The sequence below is a fragment of the Colobus angolensis genome, unplaced genomic scaffold (genome assembly GCF_000951035.1).
Source record: "Colobus angolensis palliatus isolate OR3802 unplaced genomic scaffold, Cang.pa_1.0 Scaffold14, whole genome shotgun sequence".
Classification (NCBI taxonomy): domain Eukaryota; kingdom Metazoa; phylum Chordata; class Mammalia; order Primates; family Cercopithecidae; genus Colobus; species Colobus angolensis.
The window spans coordinates 23196976-23223687 of NW_012114488.1; the positions used below are offsets into that span (position 1 = coordinate 23196976).

General features: G+C 40.8%; 1 protein-coding gene across 1 annotated transcript in view; it reads left to right on the forward strand.

Moving 5' to 3' along the window:
• Positions 1-26712, forward strand: part of DCBLD1 (discoidin, CUB and LCCL domain containing 1) — a 97444-nt gene that overhangs the window by 68923 nt on the left and 1809 nt on the right. Inside the window, exons 6-16 of the mRNA XM_011935098.1 lie at positions 2837-2909; positions 10440-10573; positions 15506-15546; positions 16929-17144; positions 17559-17683; positions 18946-19093; positions 19198-19305; positions 21681-21768; positions 23086-23135; positions 24039-24158; positions 26586-26710. Coding sequence (XP_011790488.1) covers positions 2837-2909; positions 10440-10573; positions 15506-15546; positions 16929-17144; positions 17559-17683; positions 18946-19093; positions 19198-19305; positions 21681-21768; positions 23086-23135; positions 24039-24158; positions 26586-26710 — 1228 coding nt within the window. The remainder of the gene's footprint in view (positions 1-2836; positions 2910-10439; positions 10574-15505; positions 15547-16928; positions 17145-17558; positions 17684-18945; positions 19094-19197; positions 19306-21680; positions 21769-23085; positions 23136-24038; positions 24159-26585; positions 26711-26712) is intronic.

A 26712-nucleotide genomic window follows, 5' to 3' on the forward strand; every position in this document is an offset into this window, starting at 1 on the left:
TACAACTATAGCTCCCTACAGCCTCAAACTCCAGGGCTCAAAGTATGCTTCTGCCTCAGCCTCCCAAGTGGCTGGGACAACAGGTGTGCACCATCATAGCTGGCTGATTTTTAAATTTTTTAAGAAATGGGTGTCTTTCTGTATTGTCCAAGCTGATCTCTAACTTCTGGACTCAGCTTCCCAAAGTGCTGGAATTACAGGTGTGAAACATGGCACCCACCTATGACTCTCTAGAGTGCTTTCCTAGTGCCCAGTATAGCTCTATGCACTTAGCACAGAGTAAGTCGCTCTTGTGAACATTTCAACATGTCTGCAGGGAAGGTTCTGTTACATCCTAAAAAACAAGATACAAACCAATTAAGACTTGCTGAGGGCTACATACCTCGTAAGTGTAGCCAGGGAGTCAGGCTTAAGAGCCCATGGTCCTATCTCAGACATTTGGACATTCTAATGAATGAGATTATTTTATGTGCAGAAACAACTCTAGTGTTAACTAATATTAAGTCTAATGGGGGAATAATGAAAATGAGCAATAATTAAATGTTGCTTTTAAAGTTACTGTTCATCCAATATACACATATGCCAATATTATCTCTTCTAGCTATACCTCTACAGTCCCAGTTGGTGATAAGGGCCTCTGGGTAGCAAATGGTCATTTCCTGTTCTCCTAAAGAAAGGGAATATATCCAAGCTTACAAGGTGGCATTTTGGTGCCAGACATCTCAGCTTTAGCCCAGCCATTTTGTAGTATTTAGATTAAATAAAAGGCCTGGTGACTAATACAGGTCCACAAGCGCTCATCTGTAATTATGAAGTATAGAAAGTTTTGAAAGCCTTTTGTAACTCATTTGGTGGTGATTGTTTATTACTGTGACCTTAAATTAGTTTGACAGCAAAATTGGACTAGGTTAACATGAGACCATTTAATCTTTACATATGTTATTTAATATGACTATTAAGGCATTTGACACAGGTATTTTAATGTTTTTTATTAATGTCTGCAGACCCCACCAGTGTATTATGTCATATACATCATTAGAGCTGTTTTACTTTTCTAGAAGCCAAGAAATTCTGAATTCTGAAATACAGCAGATTCTAAGGGAATTGGCTCTAGGGAATTGTTACCCTGTAATGGGAATTCTCACTATTTTTATTTCTTAATTCCATGAGTACTACTGCAATGCAGGGACTCCAAAAGGTCAATGGGAAAAAATTATGGAATATTTATTTGGATAGTTTTGATAATTACTTGTTACATATATAATTTGCCAAGTCAGCAAGAGGACACCGAGAGGAAATGAAATAAAAACAACTTCTGTTCTGGAATCTGTTTGGGCTGGTACACTCTTTTTAAACAAACCAAGTAAACATTATGTAAAGTGGTATATATATAGAAGTAAGGGCACATGGCATGCATCTTCAAAGCTGACAACGTTCTTATAATATTTTGGCTTCCTTTTTGTGTATTTTTTATAGATGTTTATGGCTGTCTTCATATCTTGTTGATATGTTGACACTTGAAGGGACTAGAGATGAAGAAACAATCTAAGAGAGATTATATGCAGTATCAGGGTCCCACTGCGAGCTAAGTAGTGCCGGAGACTGGGCCTCTCTGCTCCTAGCACTGACACCCTTTGGCTGCACCACATGCTATGACATATTTCTGGAAAGTTTCATGAAAAATGACTATTAAGTAAATTGAATCCTAATTTTTTTTTTGAGACGGGGTTTTGCTCTTGGTCCCCAGGCCATTGCAAACTCCGCCTCCCAGGTTCAAGTGATTCTTCTGCCTCAGCCTCCCAGGCAGCTGGGATTACAAGCATCTGCCACCACACCAGGCTAGTTTTTCTGTATTTTTAGTAGAGACGGGGTTTCTCCATGTTGGCCAGTCTGGTCTTGAACTCCTGACCTCAGGTTATCCACCCGCCTTGGCCTCCCAAAGTGCTGAGATTACAGGCATGGGCCACTGTGCTGGCCTTGGAATCCTAATTTTAAAATATATAGTTTTTTTCTGATTGCAAAAGTATTTCATAACTAATGTAGACCAGACCATCTAATATGGTAGCCACTAGCCACGGGTAGCTAATGAACACTTGAACTGTGGTGAGTGCAAATTGAGGTGTGTTGTATAAAATGCACCCCAGATTTTGGAAGTTGAATCAAAAAAAGAGAAAATATCTTACTGGTATTTATTTCTATTTATTACATGTAGAAATGATAAAATTTGAACATGCTGGATTAAATAGAGTATATTATTAATTTTGCATGTTTCTTTTTACTTTTTAAAAATATGACTACTCGAATATTTAAATTTGTGTATGTGGCTCCCATTATATTTCTATCAGACTGTGCTAATATAATGGCAATATTACAGTATATATAACATGGAAAGTGAAAGTTCCTCACAATCTTACTGCCAGAGAGAATCTAGGGATATTCTTCTTTGTCTTTTTTATCCATAGAAAACAAAATTGTTACATATTTTGAACATTTCTTATAGAAACAAGATTATACTATATATAATGTTTAGAAATGTTTCTGTTTCTGAAAAATATTTATTGGATGTCTTAGAATCAAGTAAAATGCATTAGGGAAGCTTATTGTTTAATAGACTTTATGGTGAATCCTTATATAAAACAAGGAATTATTGTGTAAAAGTTGCCTTCAGATGAACATTGTAGATCAATCTGTATTTTCACAAATCAAGTTTCTAATTTGCCATTAAAGCAAGATATTATATGGAGGGCAGAAAATACTTTAAAACTTTAAGTACAGTTTAATATTTTTTGGTTGTGTGATTTAATATAATATAACTTATTTGTTTTTCTTTTTCCAGCAAATTCTGCCCAGCTGGTTGTAGAGACGTAGCAGGAGACATTTCTGGGAATATGGTAGATGGATATAGAGATGTAAGTAATTGAGGGTAATGGCAGAGAATGAATTAAAAGGAGTAAGTGCTTTACTCTGTGTAAATTAATTACTGAGTAAAGTCAAATGAGATAAAAAAAACTCTAGATAGATGCATGAGTCTCTCTTCTCTGAGAATAAATGAAATAAGTATAAAAACCAAGGTTACCCATGCATTCATTCCTATTTCTAGCATTTCCAGCTAAGCTTATTATAAATGAAATGAAAGCCAAAACTTTACCATCTGAGAGTGTTATTCCATCCACTTTTTGTAAGAGGTTATAGATTTGCATCCTTTTTGTTATGGTTTATTTCTGTAACATTCCAACTGGTACCTGTAATAGAGCAAAGGACATGAATATTCACATCACAGAATAGTGACATTGTGTCTGAGGCCAATGAAGCCATCCACCCTGCTCTTATTCCCCTCTCTCTTTGCAAACCAAGTTCTTATGTCCAGTAAGACTGCCTGGGTTATGTAGTAATACATTGTTCCTGCATGTCCTATCTCAGATACATAATCCTCCACTTATTTCTGTTTACAGATTTCTGTCCTGGAAATCTAGTATCTGATTTGTTTAGACATTTACATTGCTATTTGAAGTAGTTGGGTTAATAGCCTAGCTTTTGAGAAGTGCTTTAAGTTATTAGAAATCTATAGCAAAAACCTATTGTTGTGAAACTGTTCTTAAAGTTATTAACGTGTATTTTTATGCCTGTGGGAAAATAACCTTTATCTACTTGTTCCAGGTGATTGATAAATCCTCTGTGGCATGGGGAAAAGTTTGACTGTAATTTTCTCTTTTAGCATATTCTGGTTCTGGGAACAGCAGATTTTGTTGTTACTTTGCCTTTCGTTCCCCCTTTCTGTATTTTTATTTACAAGATTGACACAGGATACTTATTTGACCTACAAATTGACTCTTAAAATGTTTTACACTATTTCAGGTTGAAGATTTACTTGGCTCAGGCAATTCTTAAATGACTACAGGGAATTAAGAGAAATAAAAAGTTGACATTTTTCCCAGCAAAAGAAAGTTTTATTTATTATTTTCCTGTTCTATGCAAGAAATGTAAGAATTATGTACTGTAAGAGAAATAGCATAGTTTTTTTCTTATTGTGGAAGTTTATCTTACCTCCTGACAGAGCTATATTTTTTAGCATAACAGGTAAATGATTTCCTGTGTGGTAGATGGGAGTACATGATCCTTAAGTGCTGGCAAACAGGTTTCCTACTTGACTCACTGAGTGATTTTGCACTATTTGCTTTTAGAATGATTTTATCTGGAAGGAAATTTTGTGTTTCGAAAGCTACTCTCTTCGAAGAACTTGGATTAGTGCCTTTTTGTATATGTCAGTGTCATGGATGTATTAAATACTTATTGCTGCATAATAATATTACCATAAACTTAGAGGCTTAAAGTGGCACATATTTATTATCTCATTTTTTGTGGGTTAGGAGACTGGACATGGTTTAGCTGGGTTCTCTGCTTCAGGGTCTTATAAGGGTGCAGCAAACATGTCAGCTGGGGCTGCAATCTCATTGGAGGCTCAACTGGGGAAGGATCTGCTTCTAAGCTCATGTGGTGTTGACAGTGTTCAGTTACTTGTGGATTATTGGATTGAGGGCCTCGGTTTCTTCCTGGATTTTGCCTGGAGGCCATCCTCAGTTCTTGCCATGTAGACCTTCCCAACATGGCCACTTGCATCCTCAAAGCAAACAAGGGAGAGTCTTTGAGCAAAGGCATCTCCTAGCAAGATAGATTACACTCTTATATGATGTTATCATGGGAGTGGTATCCCCTCACTTTTGCCATATTCTTATAGACTTAGAAGAAAATCTCAGCTCCCATCCACACTCAGGGGGATTCAGAGGAATCCCACAAGATGGGATACAGGGAGCGGGGATCAATGGGGGTTATCTTGGAGTCTGCCTCCACAGTGCCTTCATCTTGGGAAATGTGTTCAGTTGTAGCAAGTCTTTTCGGAAGAATTTTGCAACATCAAAGCATATCCTGTAGGTCAGGGTAACAGAATATGTAAAATAAATAACTAGAGGAGCTGTTGAAGAAGTATGTACCTGTCTCAGGGAAGAATATATTGTCTTACAGAGCTATTGTGGAAAAGGTATTGGTTTATTCTGTGTTACTCCAAAAGGCAGAACTGGGATCAATGGATAAAAGTTATAGGGATGCCAATTTCAGCTGCATATGAGGAATAATTGAACAATGCAAAATGGGATGGGCTGTCTCGAGAAACAGTGATTTCCTAGTCACTGGAAATGTCAGGTGTAGATGTTAAAACCATTTGTCAGGGATAGACTGTCTTTGTGTGGGAAGGCTGCTATGGAGTAGAGACGGGGTGGTCTGTCAGGAGGTGTGATGGGGGAACTTTAAAGGCCTTTTTGAATTTTTGAGATTAGGTAGTTCTGTCTCCTACTGACAAATTTGGGCATCCAAATTGGTGTATGTTTCCAATGCCAGTGAAGGAATATGGGCTTCTCTTAAGATCTGCCTCACCTGCCCCCAGAACAGTTTTTCTTTTGGCACCTTCTCCCCAGCCTGCTAACTAAACCATCTGTTTTTAAGCAGAACACATCACTTAATTAATTTGTTTCAGCAATTCTCCTCTCCCCAGAATGTTCAAGAAGTACTGTAAAATAGAGACAGTAAACATGTAGTGCGCTGCAGTTTAGGAGGAGAAGGGGAGAAACTGGGCCTCTTGTACACACCCAGAAAAAGCCAGAAGGAAATACATTATAATGGCAAGTGATTATCTCTGGGTAGTGACAATATGAGTGATTTTTTTTTTCATTATTTCCAACATCTCTATAAAGAATGCAAATTTTATGAAGAAAACATTATTGATATGGTAATTAGGACTATAACAGCACAGAAATAATTCATATTATGGAAAGAGGCATATATTTGATAATTTAACATTTTGCTATCATTCCACCAACATTTTTACGCATGTGCTTTATTCTACCTTACTGGTTTTGGTTCATATTTTATTAAATGCAATCTAAAATGTTTACTTTTTTGTTACACTTCCTTTTAAAACATTGTCAACACTGTTTTAGTACAAGTTGATTTTTCCTAAAGGAAGAGTTAAGAAAATGCTGGGATGATTTGATAGTTGCTTGAAAGTTGTTTAGCCTTAGTTCACACTGATCTATTTGGCCATCATTTATGGCTTAGTGAGCTTCAGAGATGTTTATTGTAGATGATACCATCCACCTCCAATTGCCTGAGCCATGCAGGTATTCTCTTCAGCTGGCCATTGCATTCCCTTTCCTAAAGAATTATTACATTTACATTATTCTGTTTAAGTATATTTTGTTTAAGATAATTTACTAATTAAAACCATTTGTCAGGGATAGCTGAACATCTTAGTATCAAGTAAAATTCATTAGAGAAGCTCGGTTTTTTGTTTGTTTGTTTGTTTGTTTTTTGAGACGGAGTCTAGCTCTGTCACCCAGGCTGGAGTGCAGTGGTGTGATCTTGGCTCATTGCAAGTTCCACCTCTTGGGTTCACGCCATTCTCCTGCCTCAGCCTCCTGAGTAGCTGGGATTATAGGCACCTGCCACCATGCCCCACTAATTTTTTGTATTTTTAGTAGAGACAGGGTTTCACCGTGTTACCCAGGATGATCTCGATCTCCTGCCCTCATATCCACCTGCCTCGGCCTCCCAAAGTGCTGGGATTACAGGCTTGAGCCACTGTGCCCAGCCAGGAAGCTTACTGTTTAATAGACTTTATGGTGAATCCTTGTATAAAACAAAGAATTACTGTGTAAAAGTTGCCTTCAGATGAACATTGTAGATCAATATGTATTTTTTCACAAATCAGGTTTCTAATTTGCCATTAAAGCAAGATACTATATGGAGGGCAGAAAATACTTTAAAACTTTAAGTACAGTTTAACATTTTCTGGTTGTGTAATTTAATAAAATATAAATTATTTATTTTTCTTTTTCCAGCAAATTCTGCCCAGCTGGTTGTAGAGACGGTCTGCTCTACAGAGCAGAATGTACATAGGCTAAGTACATGTGCTAGGTAATATGTACCCGTGTACATAGGCTGGGTAATACGGCTTTCCAATATTTACATTTCAGTGAGACTTAGACTTCAGAATACTCAAAATACCTAAAAAATAAAGGCATAAATTGTACCATCTCTTCCAAAGGGAATTTTCAAAAGTCAGGTTCAATAAATGTGAATTTTAAAAATCAGTACCAGCCGGGCATGGTGGCTCACGCCTGTAATCCCAGCACTTTGGGAGGCCGAGGCAGGCGGATCACAGGGTCAGGAGATCAAGACCATCCTGGCTAACACAGTGAAACCCCATCTCTACTAAAAATACAAAAAATTAACTGGGCATGGTGGCGGACGCCTGTAGTCCCAGCTACTTGGGAGACTAAGGCAGGAGAATGACGTGAACCCAGGAGGTAGAGTGCGCAGTGAGCCGAGATCGCTCCACGGCACTCCAGCCTGGGTGACAGAGCGAGACTCCGTCAAAAAAAAAAAAAAAAAAAAAATTCAATACCAAAAACGTGGCAACTTAAATAAACATCAATTTTCTTTAAGTTGCTTGGATAAGGGTGTGACTGTTTTGAAGAAAATAATCCTGGAAAATGCTGGTAATTTTATCATAATAATATGATAGTGAAACTTGATGGCTGGTCTTTTGGAGATGTATCCTATAACCTACAATTAATATTAAAAGAAATAGCAAAAAACCACAATTACTTTTGCAGCAACCTATTATGGAAAGCCATAGCTGCAATTAAATAAAATTTTTATAAAAAGGGTATACACCATTGAATTCCTTCAATACTGGCTACTGTGAGAAAGGAGAACATTTGTTGGCCAATGATGCTGTTAGATCCTGTTGCTCGTTGGCCTGCGAACCTGTCCTCTTACAGCCAAGGAGGCTCTGGAACATTCCAAGAAAATTGAGAGCTCTCTATAGGCAGGGTTCCTAGGATGAAGACCAGTGATCCCAAGGACAGTGGGAATAGCTGCCCAGCAGACCACTGAACCAATGTGGTTTTCATTCTGGGGTTTAGCAAGGAAGATAGGCCTGCATGTGTCCTGTAAAAGGTGCACTGGGTACCCTTTAGAATCACAAAGTGACAGACCTTCAGAAAAGACACTAGAGCAGCAGTCCCCAACCTTTTTGGCAACAGGGACCACTTTTGTGAAAGAGAATTTTTCCACAGACTGGGTGGGGGATGGTTTCAGGATGAAAGTGTTCCACCTCAGATTACCAGGAATTAGATTCTCATAAGGAACACACAACCTAGATTCCTCACATGCACAGTTCTCAGTAGGATTTGCACCCCTGTGAGAATCTAATGCATTTGCTGATCTGACAGGAGGTAGAGCTCAGGCTGTAATGTGTGCTTGCCCACCCCTCACTTCCTGCTGTGTGGCCTGGTTCCTAACAGGCCACTGACCAATACCAGTCCACAGCCTGGGGGCTTGGGGATGCATGCACTAGACAGCATCGAGTCTAGGCTTGTCGTTGTCCAGAGGAATGGGAAGCCAGGTCAGGAGCGGTGGAATGACTTGCATCTACCTCGTGGAGTTAGAGGTAAAGCCAGGATGACAAGATAAATTGCTAAATTTAAATTCTGGACTTTTCCTTTTCAGTTGGCTCCTCCATTTCGTTTGGACCCAGGAGTCCAAACTGATGATAAGGAAGCTTTTTAATGAAAGAAAATTCAGGAAAAAATACACAGAAAATTCAGGAAAGATAACGATGCAAGCTGCATTCTTATTAAAGAGTACAATCTTTTTCTCTTCTAATTTTAATTATTTTTTTCCTCAAAAATTAGGGAGGGTAGTATTTGCATCTCTGTTTCAGCATTATCATGTTTTCTCTTTTTTCTCTATTGTGAAATCTTTCTTTTGTTATGATAGCAGTTATTGCAAAACTGACTCACTTTGCCAAACCTAATCTAGTTTGGGAAATATGAACTCTCTAAATTGACGATCATAGAGTTCTCAACTTTATTGCAAATATATTAACTGCAAAATATGATTTGTCTCATTAGTCCTCATAGTATTGTAACTTAAGTCTAAGGGAACTTTTCCATTGTAAATAAGGTAAGCAGCATTGTCATTAACAAAAAGAGAAATTCTTGAGTCCAGTTATTGAGACACAATTTCATGAGCTGCCTTTCTATGTTGGCATTAATACTCATGAAGAAATGGAGCATAGCTAACGTTTATTTAGGAAATTATGTTTCTTATCCCCTCACTCCTGGATCTGAGTGCCTTATCACCCTTCCACAGAGGTCTTTGCTTGGGGACCTACAGGCCTGGGCACCCCATAGAAAGTTCTAGTCATTTCTGTAGCCCCAGTTCCTGACAGAGCCAATTCCAATCCCACAACCGCCTATAAAGCAGAACCAGTCTGCTGCTCCTGCTGCATCTGTCAGAACAGCCAGCAGCCTGCTGACACCTCACACTGAACATCGCAGGGCTGAGCTGGCACTGGCTTTTTGATGCCTCCTGAGGGGATTCAGGAAGTGAGATGGAGGCTGTCAGCCCTGAGTTGCTCATCATCCCTCTAGGAGCTTCGTTAAGCTTTCTGTTCCATTTCATGTTCTGTGGCTGTCATTACCATTGTCGTTTTGGTACCTTGATAAATCTCTCAATTAATTTAAAAATGAATATGTGGAATTGAAAGTTCAGCTTCATAAATGATAACTTGGCAGGTGTGTCTAATAGCCTAAGTATAAGAAACTGGATCTGTTACCGATTTCTGCTTAACAGGCCACTCCAAAACATAGTAGCTTGAAGTAGCAGCCATTTTATTTGCTGATGAGTTTGAGGGTGAGTAATTTGGGCTCCACCCACACTGAATTGGATTAGTAAACTCCCTTAGCCTGGAATCACTCTTGTGGCTACCATCATATGGCAGATTAACTGGGGCTCAAGAGTCTAAGGTGGCTTCAGTCACATGTGTAGCGGTTGGCTCGGCCCTGTTTTGTTTTTTTGTTTGTTTGTTTGTTTTTTTTGAGACGGAGTCTCGGTCTGTCGCCTGGGCTGGAGTGCAGTGGCCAGATCTCAGCTCACTGCAAGCTCCGCCTCCTGGGTTTATGCCATTCTCCTGCCTCAGCCTCCTGAGTAGCTGGGACTACAGGCGCCCACCACCTCGCCCGGCTAGTTTTTTTTTTTTTTTTTTGTATTTTTTTAGTAGAGACGGGGTTTCACCATGTTAACCAGGATGGTCTCGATCTCCTGACCTCGTGATCCGCCCGTCTCGGCCTCCCAAAGTGCTAGGATTACAGGCTTGAGCCACCGCGCCTGGCCGGTAGGCCCTGTTATCTGCAACAGAACAAAGTAAGCCACATGGCCCAGAGTCAGTGAGGGAGGTGACCACTCCAGGGCATGGCCATTGGCAGGCTTTATTCATTGGGGCCACTACTATACATTACCACAGAAACAAAATAGAAAACGCCAACTGTATTTTAACTGTGTTCTTTTAAGTTCTGCATAATAATGTTGCTGTGTTTCAGACCTCTTTATTGTGCAAAGCTGCTATCCATGCAGGAATAATTGCTGATGAACTGGGTGGCCAGATCAGTGTGCTTCAGCGCAAAGGGATCAGTCGATATGAAGGGATTCTGGCCAATGGTGTGCTTTCGAGGGAGTAAGTACTTTTTTTCAGTACCGTTTGTTCTGAGTAGAAGGTAACCCTGAAGGATAATTAATCAGCTCACAACTTTGAAAAGACAGCAGCGATGTGATAGCAAGGGTTTGTCAACTGGAAAAATACACATGAGTGCTTAGAGCAGCATTTCTGGTCTCTGCATGGATGATAAACGTAGCAATCAGAAAGCTCACTGCTTATGCTGACATGTAAATTAAAATGGCACACTCTGAAGCCCTGGGGCAGAGGAGTATTTTTACCCTCCGGTGCTTTTGTGGGAGAAAATAAAGGCTTAATCCTTTTTGGGTTTTTACAACTTCAGTAAATTACTGGTTGTCTCCAATATTATCATCAGCTGAAACTCTTAACAGAACCACTGAGCTCCCTGGAAGACTCCTAGAGACAGTCGTTCAGTGATAAGTTTGGGAAGTGAAAAAAGGTGGCCTTTGTTAACACTGTTTAAAAAGATGGCCTTTGTTAACGTTATATTCTTCATTTGTTTTCATCCTGTGCTCTTTTAGCTTCATGAGAAAAAAAAAATGTGTTAAGTGCTTTAAATGGTTCAACTTAAGCTTTTCATACTTTCAGATTTCCTCAGCCACTAGAAAGTGTACAACTAGAGCTGTGTAAAACTCAGTGTCAGCCTGCCTTGTGGTCCAGACGTCCACACATATAAACAGGCAGCTCAGAATGGCCAAGTGGGAGACACTCCCGGAGTGGAAACCTAGTGAGGGAAAAGTGCTCCTTGAACCACTGTATTTCTCTCTCTCATTCTCTCCTTCTGCCTTCTGCAACTCTTGTTTCTTGGACAGGTTTTCACATGGCCTGGGTTCCAAGAATAAGGCACAAGACAGAGGTTTTAGGCATTTTGGGATCCATAAGTCGGGGAAAAAATGTCAGGACCTATATATTCTATCACTCATTAATCTGTATGATGTTCTCCCCCTGCCCCTGCTATTTTGTCCTAGCCCCCTCTTGCATCAGAAAGAACATGGTCATATTTTACTGTTCCATTTTCACAATGGATGGTGGGCCATCTTATCTTGGATAGGTTCTCAAGTTAGTCAGCATAGATATGGTGACTCTGATGTTATTTTGATAATTGTATAGTAGTGTTTTCCTTCCCCCTCCTACTTTTTATTTAAGTGTATTATAGTTAGCAATGTCATAGATCAAATAGGTATCCTGACCACAAGTTGTGACATTGCTTTTGTTGGAAAATGTGTCTTAAGTTCTGCAGAACCAACTTATGAACTCGCATAGAAACTTTGGGCCTAACACCCATTTTATGATTGGGGTTGTTGGCTCATGCTCATAGGCAGTGGCATTTGGAAGCAGTAACTGAAGTTAGGGGAGAGGTGGTTAAATCATCTTCACGAAGGAGGTGAGTCTTGTGTTTGATGGAAGGCAGGAACAATGCTTAGAGGGATTATAGGGGTAGGGTCAAGACTGAGGAGCAGTGTTAGAGAGGGGTGGTGGTTAGAGAGCATGGTGCCATTGGCACACCATGCTCACGGCCAGGAGGCTGGCTAGTGGGTGTCTATGGAGAAAAGGCAGAGCCTCTCACTGGCAATTCTGAGTTCAGGGTCAGGGTGGGGGTAACTACAGAAGATGTTCCAACGTAACTCTTTCACAGGCAATGCAAGTAGTACTGTACGTAATCCACAAAAGACTTCCATCCACCAAGGGCAGCGGTGCATGCCGGGCACTTGGACATGCAGGCTTACCTCACGATATTTGTGTTTTCTGCCTACCATGACCCTCCCATTTACTTTCCCCTTCTGGATAGATTTTTAGCTATGAGAGGACACAAACATTCAAAGACAAATAAGTCTCTAAATTTGTGCCAAGGTTTAAGATCTAAAAGTTTAGTAACAGTATGCTATTAGAAACTAAAATCTTTACTCAAATGAATAAAATGATACATATATATTCACATATATGTAACATTTTTCACAAATATTTGCCACATACTTTTCAGAACATTAAAATTTATTATAAAATTTACACCCTGATTTATAGTAAAAGTGATCACTTATGCACAGTAAATCTTTAAATGCCAAGTTGACCTTAACTTTTGAGAATGTATTCTTTTTTATGTTTTTTGATGGTTTCTTCTGTTGATACAAGGGTGCTACTTCAGGAAGATAACAGGCTCTGGCCTGAATTTGTTAGGTGCTACCACCTCCAAGCAGGAACGAAGAACTACCCTTTGGCTTTCAATCTGTTTTTTGGAATCATTTGTCTGTATTTGTATACATTTGAATGCTCTTTTTGTAGGAAAACAGGATAACAAAAAGTTTAACTTGGATTTTATCTTACTTTTGAACAAGCATTTTTAAAACTATTGAATAATTTAGACTTTATGTTCTCAGTTAACTTCTGCTACGTCGACTGGACTTAATACATACATATATAATATATTTTATATAATTTTAAAAGTATATATTATTTATTTTATAATATATAATTATATAATTTTAGATATATATAATTTGAAGTTAAACTTCCATGCAAAAAGCAGAGTACAGAAATCTAAACCATTAATGAATTAGAAAAGGTTTTGCTTCATATTCCTTATAGTTATTTGTACTAATTGTCTGATTTTTATTTTGGGAGGAGTATAGAAAGTTCAGCATCATATCAGGATCTCTTCTTATTTCCAGATCTGTGATTTGCACTCACTTTTTGTACTGAGCAAATAGTTACCCGTATGTTCACACAGCCTCTTCCACTCATTTAGATTTGAAATCTTCAGGGAGCAGTTGTTTTTATCTGTGTTGTTTTGCTCTTGGGGAAACACTGTACATGCGGTCATTGAACTTATGTTCCCACACATGATTGTTTGGCATTCAGGAAAAACCAGAGAAGGAAGTATTGCAGCTGAGGAAGGAGTCCCTAAAGTAAATATCCAGGGCTCTTCTGGGATGCATCTCCGGTCAGGTCATTTCCTTGATTTGAAGAGACCAGAATGGTATCAGGAAGAGGGACTGACCTCATACAGAGGACGATGGTGCTAACCATCAGAAGCGAAAACCTTCTTTCTGTTTCCATCAGATGATTCTTGATAGCTTCTGTAGCCCTCTGGAAAGGCTCCTTACTCCTGTAATCTGATTGAATTCATTCACTCTAATGTGTGAATGCTTCAGAACCCTAACCTCCCTAGGGTATTTTTATTTTTAAAAGAATAGGCCTATTAACCTATAGAGTTCTTTAAGTGGTCTGTATGTAATTCGTTCAATGGAATTAAATGGAAAAACATTTTCCAGTTGATAACGGAGGAAAGCCAAACAGAGAGCTGTTAGAAGCAGAGCTTCTCTTGGTTTCTTCTCAGGATTAACTCCAAAGTTATCCTTTCCATACTTTTTGGTCAACAACAAAATGAATATTTCATGGCAATGGGAGTGAGCTTAGTATCTTAGGGTTGTCGCAGCATTATTTAGGCTTATTTGAGCCGCATTTCAAATTTAACAACATGGGAACATTAGAGAAAATGGAAAAAGAGACAAAAGAGAGGTTCTACATAAATCTTAATACAATTTTAATATGAATAGCGCCTTTCTTTAAGTGTCAGGAGAGTTGAGTTCTCATCCAAGCTTTTTTGCTAACTGTGAACTTAGGCAAGTCCCAGGACCCTTGTGGGTCTGAGTTTTCTCAGGTAAGTAATGATTGGTGCCTGCATTATATTCAGTGCAGAGATTATAGAAGAACCTATATGTAGAATACCAGGGTTTATGGAGTCTGCCAAGCATAGACAATGTGAAAGAGAAAATCTGTTCTAGAGAGTTTCACTACTCATTACTTCTAAAAAGAGCTTTTGATGGGAAGGTACTTATACTCTTGGCCAGAGTACTTTTGGGTTCTTTGTGGATTTCATGTTTTAGTACTCTCTGTGTCCATTATTCCCATCTCTAATTCAGAATTAAACATTTAAAATAATAAGCAGCACTCTGAGACTGTAAAATAGTTGTAAAAAGTTGGACACAACCGGGGCATCTACCTTTTGGTGTTTACCTCTAGTATCTAATACCGTGCACATAAAGCAAATGTTGAGGCCCCCAGATTTTCCATTCGTTCTATGTATTTTTCATACCACTGACTTTGTGAGGGATTTTTTTTTTTTTTTTTTTTTTTTGAGACGGAGTCTGTGAGGGATTATTTTAAAGGTTGACCTGGTCTTCAAAGGTAGATAAGGACATTCCTGTGGCCTTAGGAATCTCTTCTGCACTGAAGGAGACAACTGCAGAATGAGGCCGATGCGATCATTTCTCGTGTGATAGTGATAGAGGCGGCAGTGAGGCCAGCTCACTGACATGCTGTGTGTTTTCTCCAGCTGTTCCTTGTCATCCAGGAGCAGGAGTTGGTTCAAGGCTTGGTGCTGGTTGCTACAGTAGGTAGGAGTGTGGCTGTGGAGAGAGAGACAGGGCGGAGACTGTCCCAGAGTAACACTGCTGAAACAAGATCCTCAATGAGAGTTGAGAGATCTGTGGGGAAGGCAGATGGAAATGAGTGGGACACTTTAAGGTGACTGCTGAAACAAAGGGAGATTTCAGGGCAGTAATCCTTTCTGTCTTCATCATCTTGCATTAATTGATTGAGATGTAAGGTTATTCCTGAGACTGTATATCTACACATTCCTTTCCAATAAATTCAGCATGGTGGAAATAGCACAGGATTCTGATTCAAAAGCAGCATCTCAGAGTCCTAGCCCCTTGTCACCTGTATGAATTTAGGAAAGTTGCTTACCTTCTGTGGGTCTAAGTTTCCTGTTCTATAAAATACTGATGATGAAGATAATACCAGTAGGTTCGCAGGGGTGTTATGAGGATCATGTGAGGAAGCACAGGTGGGAAAGCTCTGGGATGTAGCTATATTAGTCACTAGGATCTAGGTAAGCAACTCACCTTCTCATGTTTGTCTTTATTGTTTCAGTGGTTCCCTGTCAGACAAGCGATTTCTGTTTACCTCCAATGGTAAGGATCATGTTTTCCTTAAGAATTTGTTATTTTCGCTGGCTCACACCTGTAATCCCAGCACTTTGGGAGGCTGAGGCAGGCGGATCACGAGATCAGGAGATCGAGACCATCCTGGCTAACACGGTGAAACCCCATCTCTGCTAAAAATTCAAAAAATTAGTGGGCTTGGTGGCGGGCGTCTGTAGTCCCAGCTACTTAGGAGACTGAGGCAGGAGAATGGCACCAGGAGATGGAACTTGCAGTGAGCCGAGATCGCGCCACTGCACTCCAGGCTGGGTGACAAAGCGAGACTCCGTCTCAAAAAAAAAAAAAGAATTTGATACTTTGAAAGTCTTCAGTAGTAGTTTATTCCTCCATACCCTTCAGATTATATAGTTTAAAAGGTTTTTTTTTTCTTTTTTGTCAGGTTACATAGCACCTTTTTTTTTTTTTTTTTTTAAGCAGAGTCTCATTATGTTGCCCAGGCTGGTCTCAAACTCCTGGGCTTAAGCAATCCTCTTCCTTCAGCCACCCACACCAAATCTTCTTGACTTAACCATCCACAGGACAATAAGCCTAATTAACATTAAGCAGAAAATATGTTTCTTTGTAATCTAAACTCTCTCTCAGACTTTTGCCAAAAATAGTAAAAAGTGAAGTATTTATTTTAAGATAAATCCCTTTATCTTAGATTTTAAGAGAAAAAGCTTTCAAATATTGCAATTTGGTTTGTTACTATTTTGAATAAAGTTACTGAAAATGAGTATACAGGATAAAGGCTTTTTAGCTTCTCCATCATGGAATGTATTCTACATAAATATTCTCTCTCAGCATAAACCATTTCAAGGAAGACACTACGAATATTTCTTCTTTGCCTTTATTTGCTGACTTCACATTGGCGTATTGGGCATGGTATAGTTGAGGTCCTTTGGGTGAATATTGGGTACAACTTACTGATCTTCAGAGGACGCAGACACATCTGCTTTTCCAGTATGTGGAAAAAATGGGGTTCCCTTCTGATTCTAAATATTTTAAAGTGAGAAAGAACACAGCATTTTAAACCTTTAATACAGATTGCACTTTGTTGGAATCAGGATGAATTTAGAAGGTTAGAAAATAAAATCTACAGTGGGGACGAAGAGGTGTCACTTACAAAGGATGTGACTTGGAGGTCTATTAAAAAGAAAAGCAGTAACAGCTTCAAGGCATGGTAGTACAAATGAGTGAAATGCAAGTCTGGACCATTTAAATGCTGGTAATTAAACACTTGATTCCATGTCAGAATAAAAGTCAACCAGTTGAATATTTCTAGGTGAGATGGGGTACTACTTTTTTTTTTTTTTTTTTGGCTGTTATTTTATGTCTGTATCTCAAATATCTTACTGTACTCTTTTTTCCAGGTTGCAGCAGATCCTTGAGTTTGGATCCTGACGGGCAAATCAGAGCTTCTTCCTCATGGCAGTCGGTCAATGAGAGTGGAGACCAAGTTCACTGGTCTCCTGGCCAAGCCCGACTTCAGGACCAAGGCCCATCATGGGCTTCGGGTGACAGTAGCAGCAACCACAAACCACGAGAGTGGCTGGAGATCGATTTGGGGGAGAAAAAGAAAATCACAGGTGCAGAAAATAACACTAGTGCAAAGTGCAGGAGTAGTTTCCTGACTGTAAATGACTTGCAGTTGAAAATATGCTTATTGTTTACATCGGTGCCTCTCTACCTACCTCCAAGTTCTTGAAATATTTGAAAATGTAACAAATCTTTACATTCTTCCTGTGAAAAGAATCTGTATGCAAGTTGTAAATATGGACATATGGATTAGAGAGATTTTTTTTCAATGGTGAAATCTTTATATGGTATATTGTCGGTGTGAAAACACTGATCTGTGAGCAGATTTTTAAATGCAACTAATATAAGGTGGCCTGTGAGATGATTTGAGGTTTCAAATGAGGGAGAAAAAAAAATGAAATCATAATACATGTTATATTTAACAAACTTTTTAAAATAGCCTGTAAATATTATTTTCTTACAAGGAATTAGGACCACAGGATCCACACAGTCGAATTTCAACTTTTATGTTAAGAGTTTTGTGATGAACTTCAAAAACAATAATTCTAAGTGGAAGACCTACAAAGGAATTGTGAATAATGAAGAAAAGGTAAGAGGTAACCCTGGAGGCAAGAGAACTGAGCAGGAGAACAGGCCTCTATATATTTTCGTCAGTGTGTTTACATTAAATATCTCATTAATAAAAGTGAGACCAGGCATGGTGGTTCATGCCTGTAATCCCCAAGCTTTGGGAGACCAAGGCAGGAGGATCATTTGAGACCATCCTGGGCAATATAGCAAGATCCCACCACTACAAAAAAATTTTTTTAATTATCCAAATGTGGTGGTGCACACTTGTAGTCCTAGATACTTGGAAGGCTGAGGCAGGAAGAACACTTGAGCCCAGGAGTTCAACATTACAGTGAATAACGATTGCGCTATTGCACTACAGCCTGGGCAACAGAGTAAGATCCTGTCTCTAAAATAAAATAAAATTTTTAAAATGATGATGGGCTGGTCGCGCTGGCTCATGCTTATAATCTCAGCACTTTGGGAGGTCAAGGCACGGGGATCACCCGAGGTCAGGAATTCGATACCAGCCTGGCCAATGTGGTGAAACCCTGTCTCTACTAAAAATACAAAAATTAGCCAAACATGGTGGCTGGTGCCTGTAATCCCAGCTACTTGGGAGGCTGAGGTAGGAGAATCATTTGAACCTGGGAGGCGGAGGTTGCAGTGAGCCGATATTGCACCATTGCACTCCAGCCTGGGCGACAAGAGTGAGATTCCATCTCAAAAAAAAAAAAAAAAAGTGCTTTCTTGGCATGCAAGAATAAGAAATGTGTCCATAAAAACCTTGAGAGATCTTTGTGATTTAATTCTTTGTCACTTCAGGAATGAAATACTTGTGATTTTCTTGGGAAATGATAATTGGCAATGTGAAATGGCTGCTTCAGTACAAGCATGGTGGATGTTTGAGTTGGACATTTGTCTTGGGATCCTGTTAGTGGCAATGAGAATTTGGAAGGAAACAGCAAAAGTGAGAGAGCTGAAGCCTTGCGCTCTTGAGGTTGCTTGTCTGTAGCACCAGCTAAATGTAGAAATATTAAGGTCAAATAATACAACAAGGCAATTTTAGCTTCTTTATCCAAAGTGAAATTTAAATCAGTAAATAGATGAGCAGCATGACCTTAGTTAGATAAATTGGCCCTTGTTTGCAAAGCCTCGTATCTTCAATATCGACACTGTCTAGAAAAATGCAACAGACATAGAATCCTTGCCTTGGTTTCATATAACCAGGTATAAGTGGGATGATAGACATCTAAAAACTAACTAATAGAATCTTAAGGTAAAAGTAACTTCCTTCTATAGGTGTTTCAGGGTAACTCTAACTTTCGGGACCCAGTGCAGAACAATTTCATCCCTCCTATCGTGGCCAGATATGTGCGGGTTGTCCCCCAGACATGGCACCAGAGGATAGCCTTGAAGGTGGAGCTCATTGGTTGCCAGATAACACAAGGTAGGGCTCAGGGCAAGCTAGTGAGTTATTCAAGTTTGGTCATATTTTTTTTTTTGCCTATCATTGTTACTAATGTGGTTCTCCCAACATCCCTCCTCTGTCAGGTAATGATTCATTGGTGTGGCGCAAGACAAGTCAAAGCACCAGTGTTTCAACTAAGAAAGAAGATGAGACAATCACAAGGCCCGTCCCCTCAGAAGAAACATCCCCAGGTAGAGCAGTGATTGTTTTGTGGTTTCATAAGAAGCATAACTAGTACCCCGCCCAATATCAGTAACTTCAACAAAATTTATTTTTCTCTGTCATATAAATGCTGGAGGTGGATGATCCAGTGGTATTGGCACATATTCTAAAATGATGTATGTTTACAGCTTTTCGTTGCAGTATTATAAATAGAAAAAGATTAAGAATGAACTTATGGCCGGGCGCAGTGGCTCAAGCCTGTAATCCCAGCACTTTGGGAGGCCGAGACGGGCGGATCACGAGGTCAGGAGATCGAGACCATCCTGGCTAACCTGGTGAAACCCCATCTCTACTAAAAAATACAAAAAACTAGCCGGGCGAGGTGGCGGGCGCCTGTAGTCCCAGCTACTCGGGAGGCTGAGGCAGGAGAATGGCATAAACCTGGGAGGCGGCTTGCAGTGAGCTGAGATCCGGCCACTGCACTCCAGCCCGGGCGACAGAGCGAAACTCTGTCTCAAAAAAAAAAAGGAATGAACTTATGTGCCCTTCAAACACTAGGTACGTATTTTGTGGAAAAATAAAATGTTAGCACATTCATGCAATGGAACACTCTGCAGCCACAAAAGAAAGAATGTATTGGTAATATGAAAAGCTCACTGAGATATAGAGGCAACTTAAAAAAAAAAAATAAGCAAAATACAGAACTGTCTAAGTAGCCCACCACCCTTTCTGCAAAAAGGAGAAATAAAGAATAAATATTCATTCCATTGTCTCTGGAAAAATGTCAAGAAACATAACGCAGCTTTCTGTGAAGGAGGAACAGAGGTAGGAGGACACATTCCATTCCATACTTTTGTATACTTTTTGCATTTTGAACATGTAAGTGTATAATCTGTTCAAATAAGGAACATTAAAAGTACATTTTTTCAGAATATAAAATAATTTGCATATCAATTTTACAAGATTTGGAAAGATTAGAAAAACACAAATAAGAAAACAAAGTATAAATCAGTATCCATAGATAATCACCAAATCTCACTGTTTCTAGTCAACTATATTTATATTTCTAACTTTAAGACAAAAATGGTAGCATATTATTCTGTTCTGCAGCATATATTTTTCATTTAACATTGTATCATGAGCATTTTCCAATGTTATTGGAGGGTTGAAAACCCCAGTTATTAACGTCTTTATAGTATTTTTCACATGGACAAACCATTATTGACCATTTCCCTGCTGTTGGATGCTGAAATTGTTTGATTTTCCCCAAATTTTCACTCTTAAAAATAACACTGCTGCTGGGTGCAGTGGCTCACGCCTGTAATCCTCGCACTTTGGGAGGCCGAGGCGGGCGGATTGCCTGAGCTCAGGAGTTCGAGACCAGCCTGGGCAACACAGTGAAACCCCGTCTCTAATAAAATACAAAAAATTAGCTGGGCTTGGCAGCATGCGCCTGTAGTCCCAGCTGCTCGGGAGGCTGAGGCAGGAGAATTGCTTAAACCCAGAAGGTGGAGGTTGCCCAAGCCGAGATCACACCACTGCACTCCAGCCTGGGTGACAGAGCGAGATGCCATCTCTAAAAAAAAAAAAAGAAAAAAAAAATAACATTGCTGTTACTTATACACAAATTTTATTTTCCTCTAAGTCCCTTTTCCCCTTCTTCATGAATTGCATTTTTCCATTCCTAAGCATCCCTTTATCTTCTTCCCAGAGATCACAGAAGAGAAAGATGAAGAGCAAATATTTTTCCTTTACTTTGTGTATTTTCTACAAACTTGGGGCCTGTCTTGGTGGCTGTCAAAGTGTCCTTTTTTTTTAGAGCAGAAAGAGCTGTAGGAAAACATGACGTGGTGTTTCATGCAACATAGTGGAAATGCTGTTTGAGGTCATCAGGCTGTACTTCTGTCAGTCCGCAGCCCCAGAGCTCTGTAACGAGGATCCCAGTTTTCCAGGCTACTGTTATGGTCCAGGTCCAAACCCGCCTGCCATCTGGGGAAATGGGTTGCTTGAGCCAAAGTAGGAGCTCCAGACTGTGCTGAAATCATTTACCTGTCTTAAATAGTTCTCACCTGAGGGGTGGCAGGTGTGGTTAAACTCCCCCCTCATTTCAGATTTTTGGAGTTTAATATGGGCCAAGCAACAAGCCCAGTGTACCTGTTAGTCCCTGAGGAACATTGGAAACTGTCTCTGGGAGACTGGGGGAGAAATTTTATTTTCCCAAACTTTAGCCAAGATTTTGAATCCTTTGTTTTTGCTTTCCAATATCAGTAAATGCCTAGCATGTATTCATTTTCCCCCTGCATTAAATACTTAAAGACTTTTCAATTCCACGTTCAGTTTTAGATCATGAAATGTGGTTGTCGGTCATTTATGTTGTAACGTGATGGCTTTCCCTCTTCTTTAGGAGTAAACATTACAACGGTGGCTATTCCATTGGTGCTCCTTGTTGTCCTGGTGTTTGCTGGAATGGGGATCTTTGCAGCCTTTAGAAAGTATGGTGACTTTACATGTTTAAATTTCTTCTCTAATTATGCGAACGAAAAACCAAAATGTTTATTCTTCAGAAATGCATACGTCCAAAAGCAGCATGACTTCTTTCAAAATAAAATGTTAACTTATATTTTAAAAACAAGTTAGATAAAAGAAATGATCAAATATTACTTTATTAATCTTTTTTTATAGACAGGGTCTCCCTGTCTCCCAGGCTGGAGTGCAGTGGTGAGATCACTCAAACTCCTGGGCTCAAGCAATTCCCCTGCCTCAACCTCCTGAGTAGCTAGGATTACTGGCATGTGCCACCATGCGCAGCTAATTTTTTATGTTTTCTAGAGATGGGATCTTGCTTTGTCACCCAGGCTGGTCTCAAACTTCTGGCCTCATTTGATCCTCGCACCTCGGCCTCCCAAAGCACTGGGATTACAGGCATGAGCCACCGCATTCCACCATGTATTACTTTATAAGCAGTTCTTGTCATTTAGAGACCTTTGGTAAAGACCTAACCTTTGAGTATTGTTGAAGTATCCTGAAATTGACGTATTGCTTTAGAAGTATCTGTGCTTTTCCTCCCTGAAGAGGAAAAGGAATATTAAATAGGCTGCTTGGGGTAACACCAAGCTGCCCAATAACTCAGCCTTCCCAAGCCTCGGTTTCCTTATGTATAAAATACAATTTACCCAGATAAGTTCTGAATCTCTTCCAGAACCCTAAAATCCGTGTGTATTTTAACAAATGTTAGCTATTGGATCTTAAAAAAAAAAAGGAAAGTATTCTGAAGTTTTCTCTTTTTATATTTTAAGCAACTTCAGAATCTATAATGTGTATATTAGTACAAATAGAATGAAGAATAGTTTCTGCCATCGTGAGAGAAGGTACAAAAGTCTCTGGTTCAGGTAGACACTCATAAGCTAAAGCATGCCTTAATGTAATGTGCTTGTATGAAATGCTTTTAAAGACACCCACAGTTTTGGATTGGAGTGTAGTAGAGATGAAGTGAGACCATGTGGTCATGAGGAATTGCTTCAGGATGACTGCATGAGCTAGTCATAAACTAAAGGCATCGATTTCTAATATGCAAAATAAGATTAGTATATATTCTTGTGAAATCTTGTGACCTTTCTTATAAATGAGATAAATTTATAGATAATTCTACATATTTGTATGATTTTCTAAAGCACATGGCAGCTGCCATCTCATTTAATTCTCACATCAACCCTATGAGGTAAGTACTTTTATGATCCTCATGTTACATAGGGAGAAAGAGGCAGATATGGTGGCTTATAAATATTCAGTAGGACTTTCTGTCTTGATAGGAAGAAGAAGAAAGGAAGTCCATATGGACCAGCAGAGGCTCAGAAAACAGGTTGGTTGAAAACTCTATCTACAATTTTATCTGTCTTTGAGGAAGGGACAGGATCTGCTGATTGAAAGCATAAGGAGGCCAGTGGCCTGCATTTATTTGGTTAAGACATAAGCCCTGTAGCCTTTAAAGTAGCATATCTATAAGGAAGGAATTTATTGTGCCCTGTCTCTTTATTTTAATGGCCACTTTACTTTTGTTTAATGTCATCCCTTATCACTTGTCAACATCCTGTTTTCTTGGCCACTGGAGTTTAGGCCACGACACTGCCTGCCACCAAGGAGGTATGACAAAAGCCTTATCAGTGAACTGAAGTAGGCCCGTGTTGTCAGCATCTGCAGGCCTGTGCGGTACTTTCCACCCTGAGAAAGTGAGAAAAAGCCCAGGCAGGGCTGGTGTGCAGGTTTCAGATAATCCCGCACACCAGCCCTGCCTGGTCTTTTTCTCACCTTCTCAGACACAGACACCCAAGCAATGAGTTAGCCGTGGTCCAGAGAGAGCAGGCAGTGGGGCAGGACCCCTGAGAGCGCGCAGGGGCCGTCGGCGACTCCGCCTCCCCAGGGTCTAAGACGCACCAGCCGCAGTGTCTCCTCTGTGTCACAGACGCCGTGCCGGTGCAGACTGTGGGAGACCGTAGCCAGACGATCTCACAGAGGGAGAGTCTGGGATCTGATGAGGGCAAAATGCCTTTTAAAGGCACAGCGGAAAGCACGATTAGAGTAGCGTTGGCTGTTGTGGTTAACGGCCTCGACCTGCTGTTCTTAGCACACACGCCTGAAGAGGACGTTTGTCACTGTCACAGCTGTCAGGAGGCGGCCTGACCTCTCCCTCATCAAGGAACATGTTCTGGAGGGTGCGCGTTACATTTCTGACATCTCCATTTGTTTCATGTTACCTTTATTCCAGACTGTTGGAAGCAGATGAAATATCCCTTTGCCAGACATCAGTCGGCTGAGTTTACCATCAGCTATGATAATGAGAAGGAAATGACACAAAAGTTAGATCTCATCACAAGTGATATGGCAGGTAAGTGTCATATTTCCGGGACAGTGCTGTTAGATTGGAGGTGCTGCTTGTGGGGGAGGGAGACAGGGGAGAGAAATAAAGCAAAATCCTTTTCTATTTAGATAGGGTCCAATAAATCTGAAATGTGTCTTTTCTGCATTCTGTACAGAATTACAAACTGACTCTGAGATATTACTTAAAAGCCCTATTCAGCCAGTCTCTTCACCTGCAGGGGATATAGTGACATCCATAGTGATAGCCCTGATGTACTACTAGTATTTGGAAGCCCTGAATCTATTTTTGTTACCAAAGCTTTGATTAAGGCACTGGTAAAGAGGGACTAGAAGGAGGAATTAAATACAGTTCCTGCCCTGAGGAAGGTGAGATAGGAAATAAAGGAACCCTCTCAGTATGAGAAGGGCCTCAGTGTCCCTGACAAGCCATCATCAAGAGTCAAGCTTCCCAAACCATCTATGGGGAAATGCGTTTTGTGTCTTTTTAAAAAATTTCTACTCCATCATGAATGAATACACTGTAAAATGCAATATACAATACTAGTAATAAGGAAATTTTAAAGACATACAGAATACAAAGCTCTAATTTTTTATTAGATTAAACAGACATAAAATTACTCTAAGAGTGACAAAGAGTAACTTAAGAGTAGTTGCTTGACACTTAATCTCAATTTCTGCATCTGTCTCTGTGGCACTGCTAAAAACAGTTCTCAGATACGTAGGACTCTGTGGGGCATGCTCTGAGTAGCACTGTGCGCTCTCGCTTCTCCCTCCTCACATGCAGCCTGAGGACTTGCAGTACAGGCATCACCTGGGGGCTTGTTAGAAAGGGAGGCCATAGAACCGGAGGCTCCCAGGTGATGCATGTGCACATCAGTGACTGGGAGTTGTCAGCGTAAGGGTTGGTTGAGCCACTTTGTGGGCAAGGAGAGCATCCTCTGCAACCAAAATCCATCCTCTTGTTCCTTGGAAGTGACATGAAGGGAGAACCTATTTTCTGTTCTCTTACTCCTTTCATTCTCCTTCAGCTTCTAATTCAGCCTCTCCTCCTTCCTCGCTGAATGGTCCTTCTCAGGCTCCTTAAATGTGGAATGGCACGGGTTCTAACCTCCACTCACCACAGTCTCTCCCCTAAACAGTCCCACACCCTCCCCAACTTCCAGCAGTGCCCTTCCATGTACGTCCGTCCATGCTGCTTCTCACACCCAGACTTCCCTCTCAGTCCCCAGTCCATCATTCTCAGCAGCCTGCTGGATGCCTCCACCTGCGGATGTCACCCGTTCCTCAGCACCCACAATCGAATCCACTGTTCCTAACCCTCAGCACACATGCTCTGTGCATTCCTTGTCTAACGGCCTCTGGACTGCACATCCCAGCCTCATCCAGGCTTACGCTCTGGAAAGGGTCCTTGCCTCCCCTCTTTCCTCACACCCCGCCTCTCACTGGTAACAAATTCCTGATTCCTGTCCCGGAGAGTCACCTTTCCTCTTTCTAGTTTGTGACCTCTGTGCATTTCCCTTTGCCTTTTTACCTCTCACTTTTCGATCTTTTCTTCTTCAGTCAACCTCCACAGTTACCTCTGAAAGTGTCAGTCTGTCGTTTCCCATAGAATTAAACCAGACTTCCTAGCAAGACAATCAACGCTTTTCCATGCTCTAACGTGTGGCTGACAGGATGTGTGTTCGAATCCTACTCCATCGCCCCATTGTGCCACCTAGGAAAAGTTAATTAGTCTCTCTCTGCCTTGGTTTCCCATTTGTGAAGTGGAGTAACAGTCCCTACCTCAGGGAATGTTTTTGAAGATGATTAACATTTTGCTCTTGGAATAGCGCCTGGCACAGGCGCCCTTTTGTGAACACAATGTGAAAGAAGCCTGCTGTGGTACTGAGCGTCGGGCTGTCGCAAGGCGCTGGAAAAAGCCTGCTGGTCCAGAGTGTGTGTGGTACAGAGCTCTATAAATGTGAGCTCCCAGCTTCATCCTCACCGTCACCACTAGGCCCTGCCCTGCTGCTTTGGTCCTCATATCCTATTAAACTACCCTGTGTCCCTCATACTCTGGCCATATCAAACTCTATTCTCGGGGCCGTGCTTTTCTCCACTTCCACGCTGTGTGACCTCCACCGCCACAGCATCTCCAGAGCCAGTTTCAGAGCCACTTCCTCCCTGAAGTATGTCCCCATGCCCCAGCACGTGGTCGTCGCCCCCGCCTCTGAGAAGACCCTGCGAGGCTCCCTGAGCACGCGGTGCGCTTGTGCGCTGCCTGCGGGTGGCTTCCCTGGCTTTCACACCAGGGTTTTCCCGCCGTGCCTGGGACACCTGAGGGCCCCCGGCGGGAGCGTCAGTCAGCACAGCCTGAAGCAGAGTATCCCTGTGTGTCCCCGAAGGCCGGCCCGTGTGCGGTGCCCGCTGACTGCCATCTGTCCTGTGGTTTCAGATTACCAGCAGCCTCTCATGATGGGCACCGGGACAGTCACGAGAAAGGGCTCCACCTTCCGGCCCATGGACACGGACAGCGAGGAGGCCGGGGCGGGCACAGACGCCGGCGGCCACTACGACTGCCC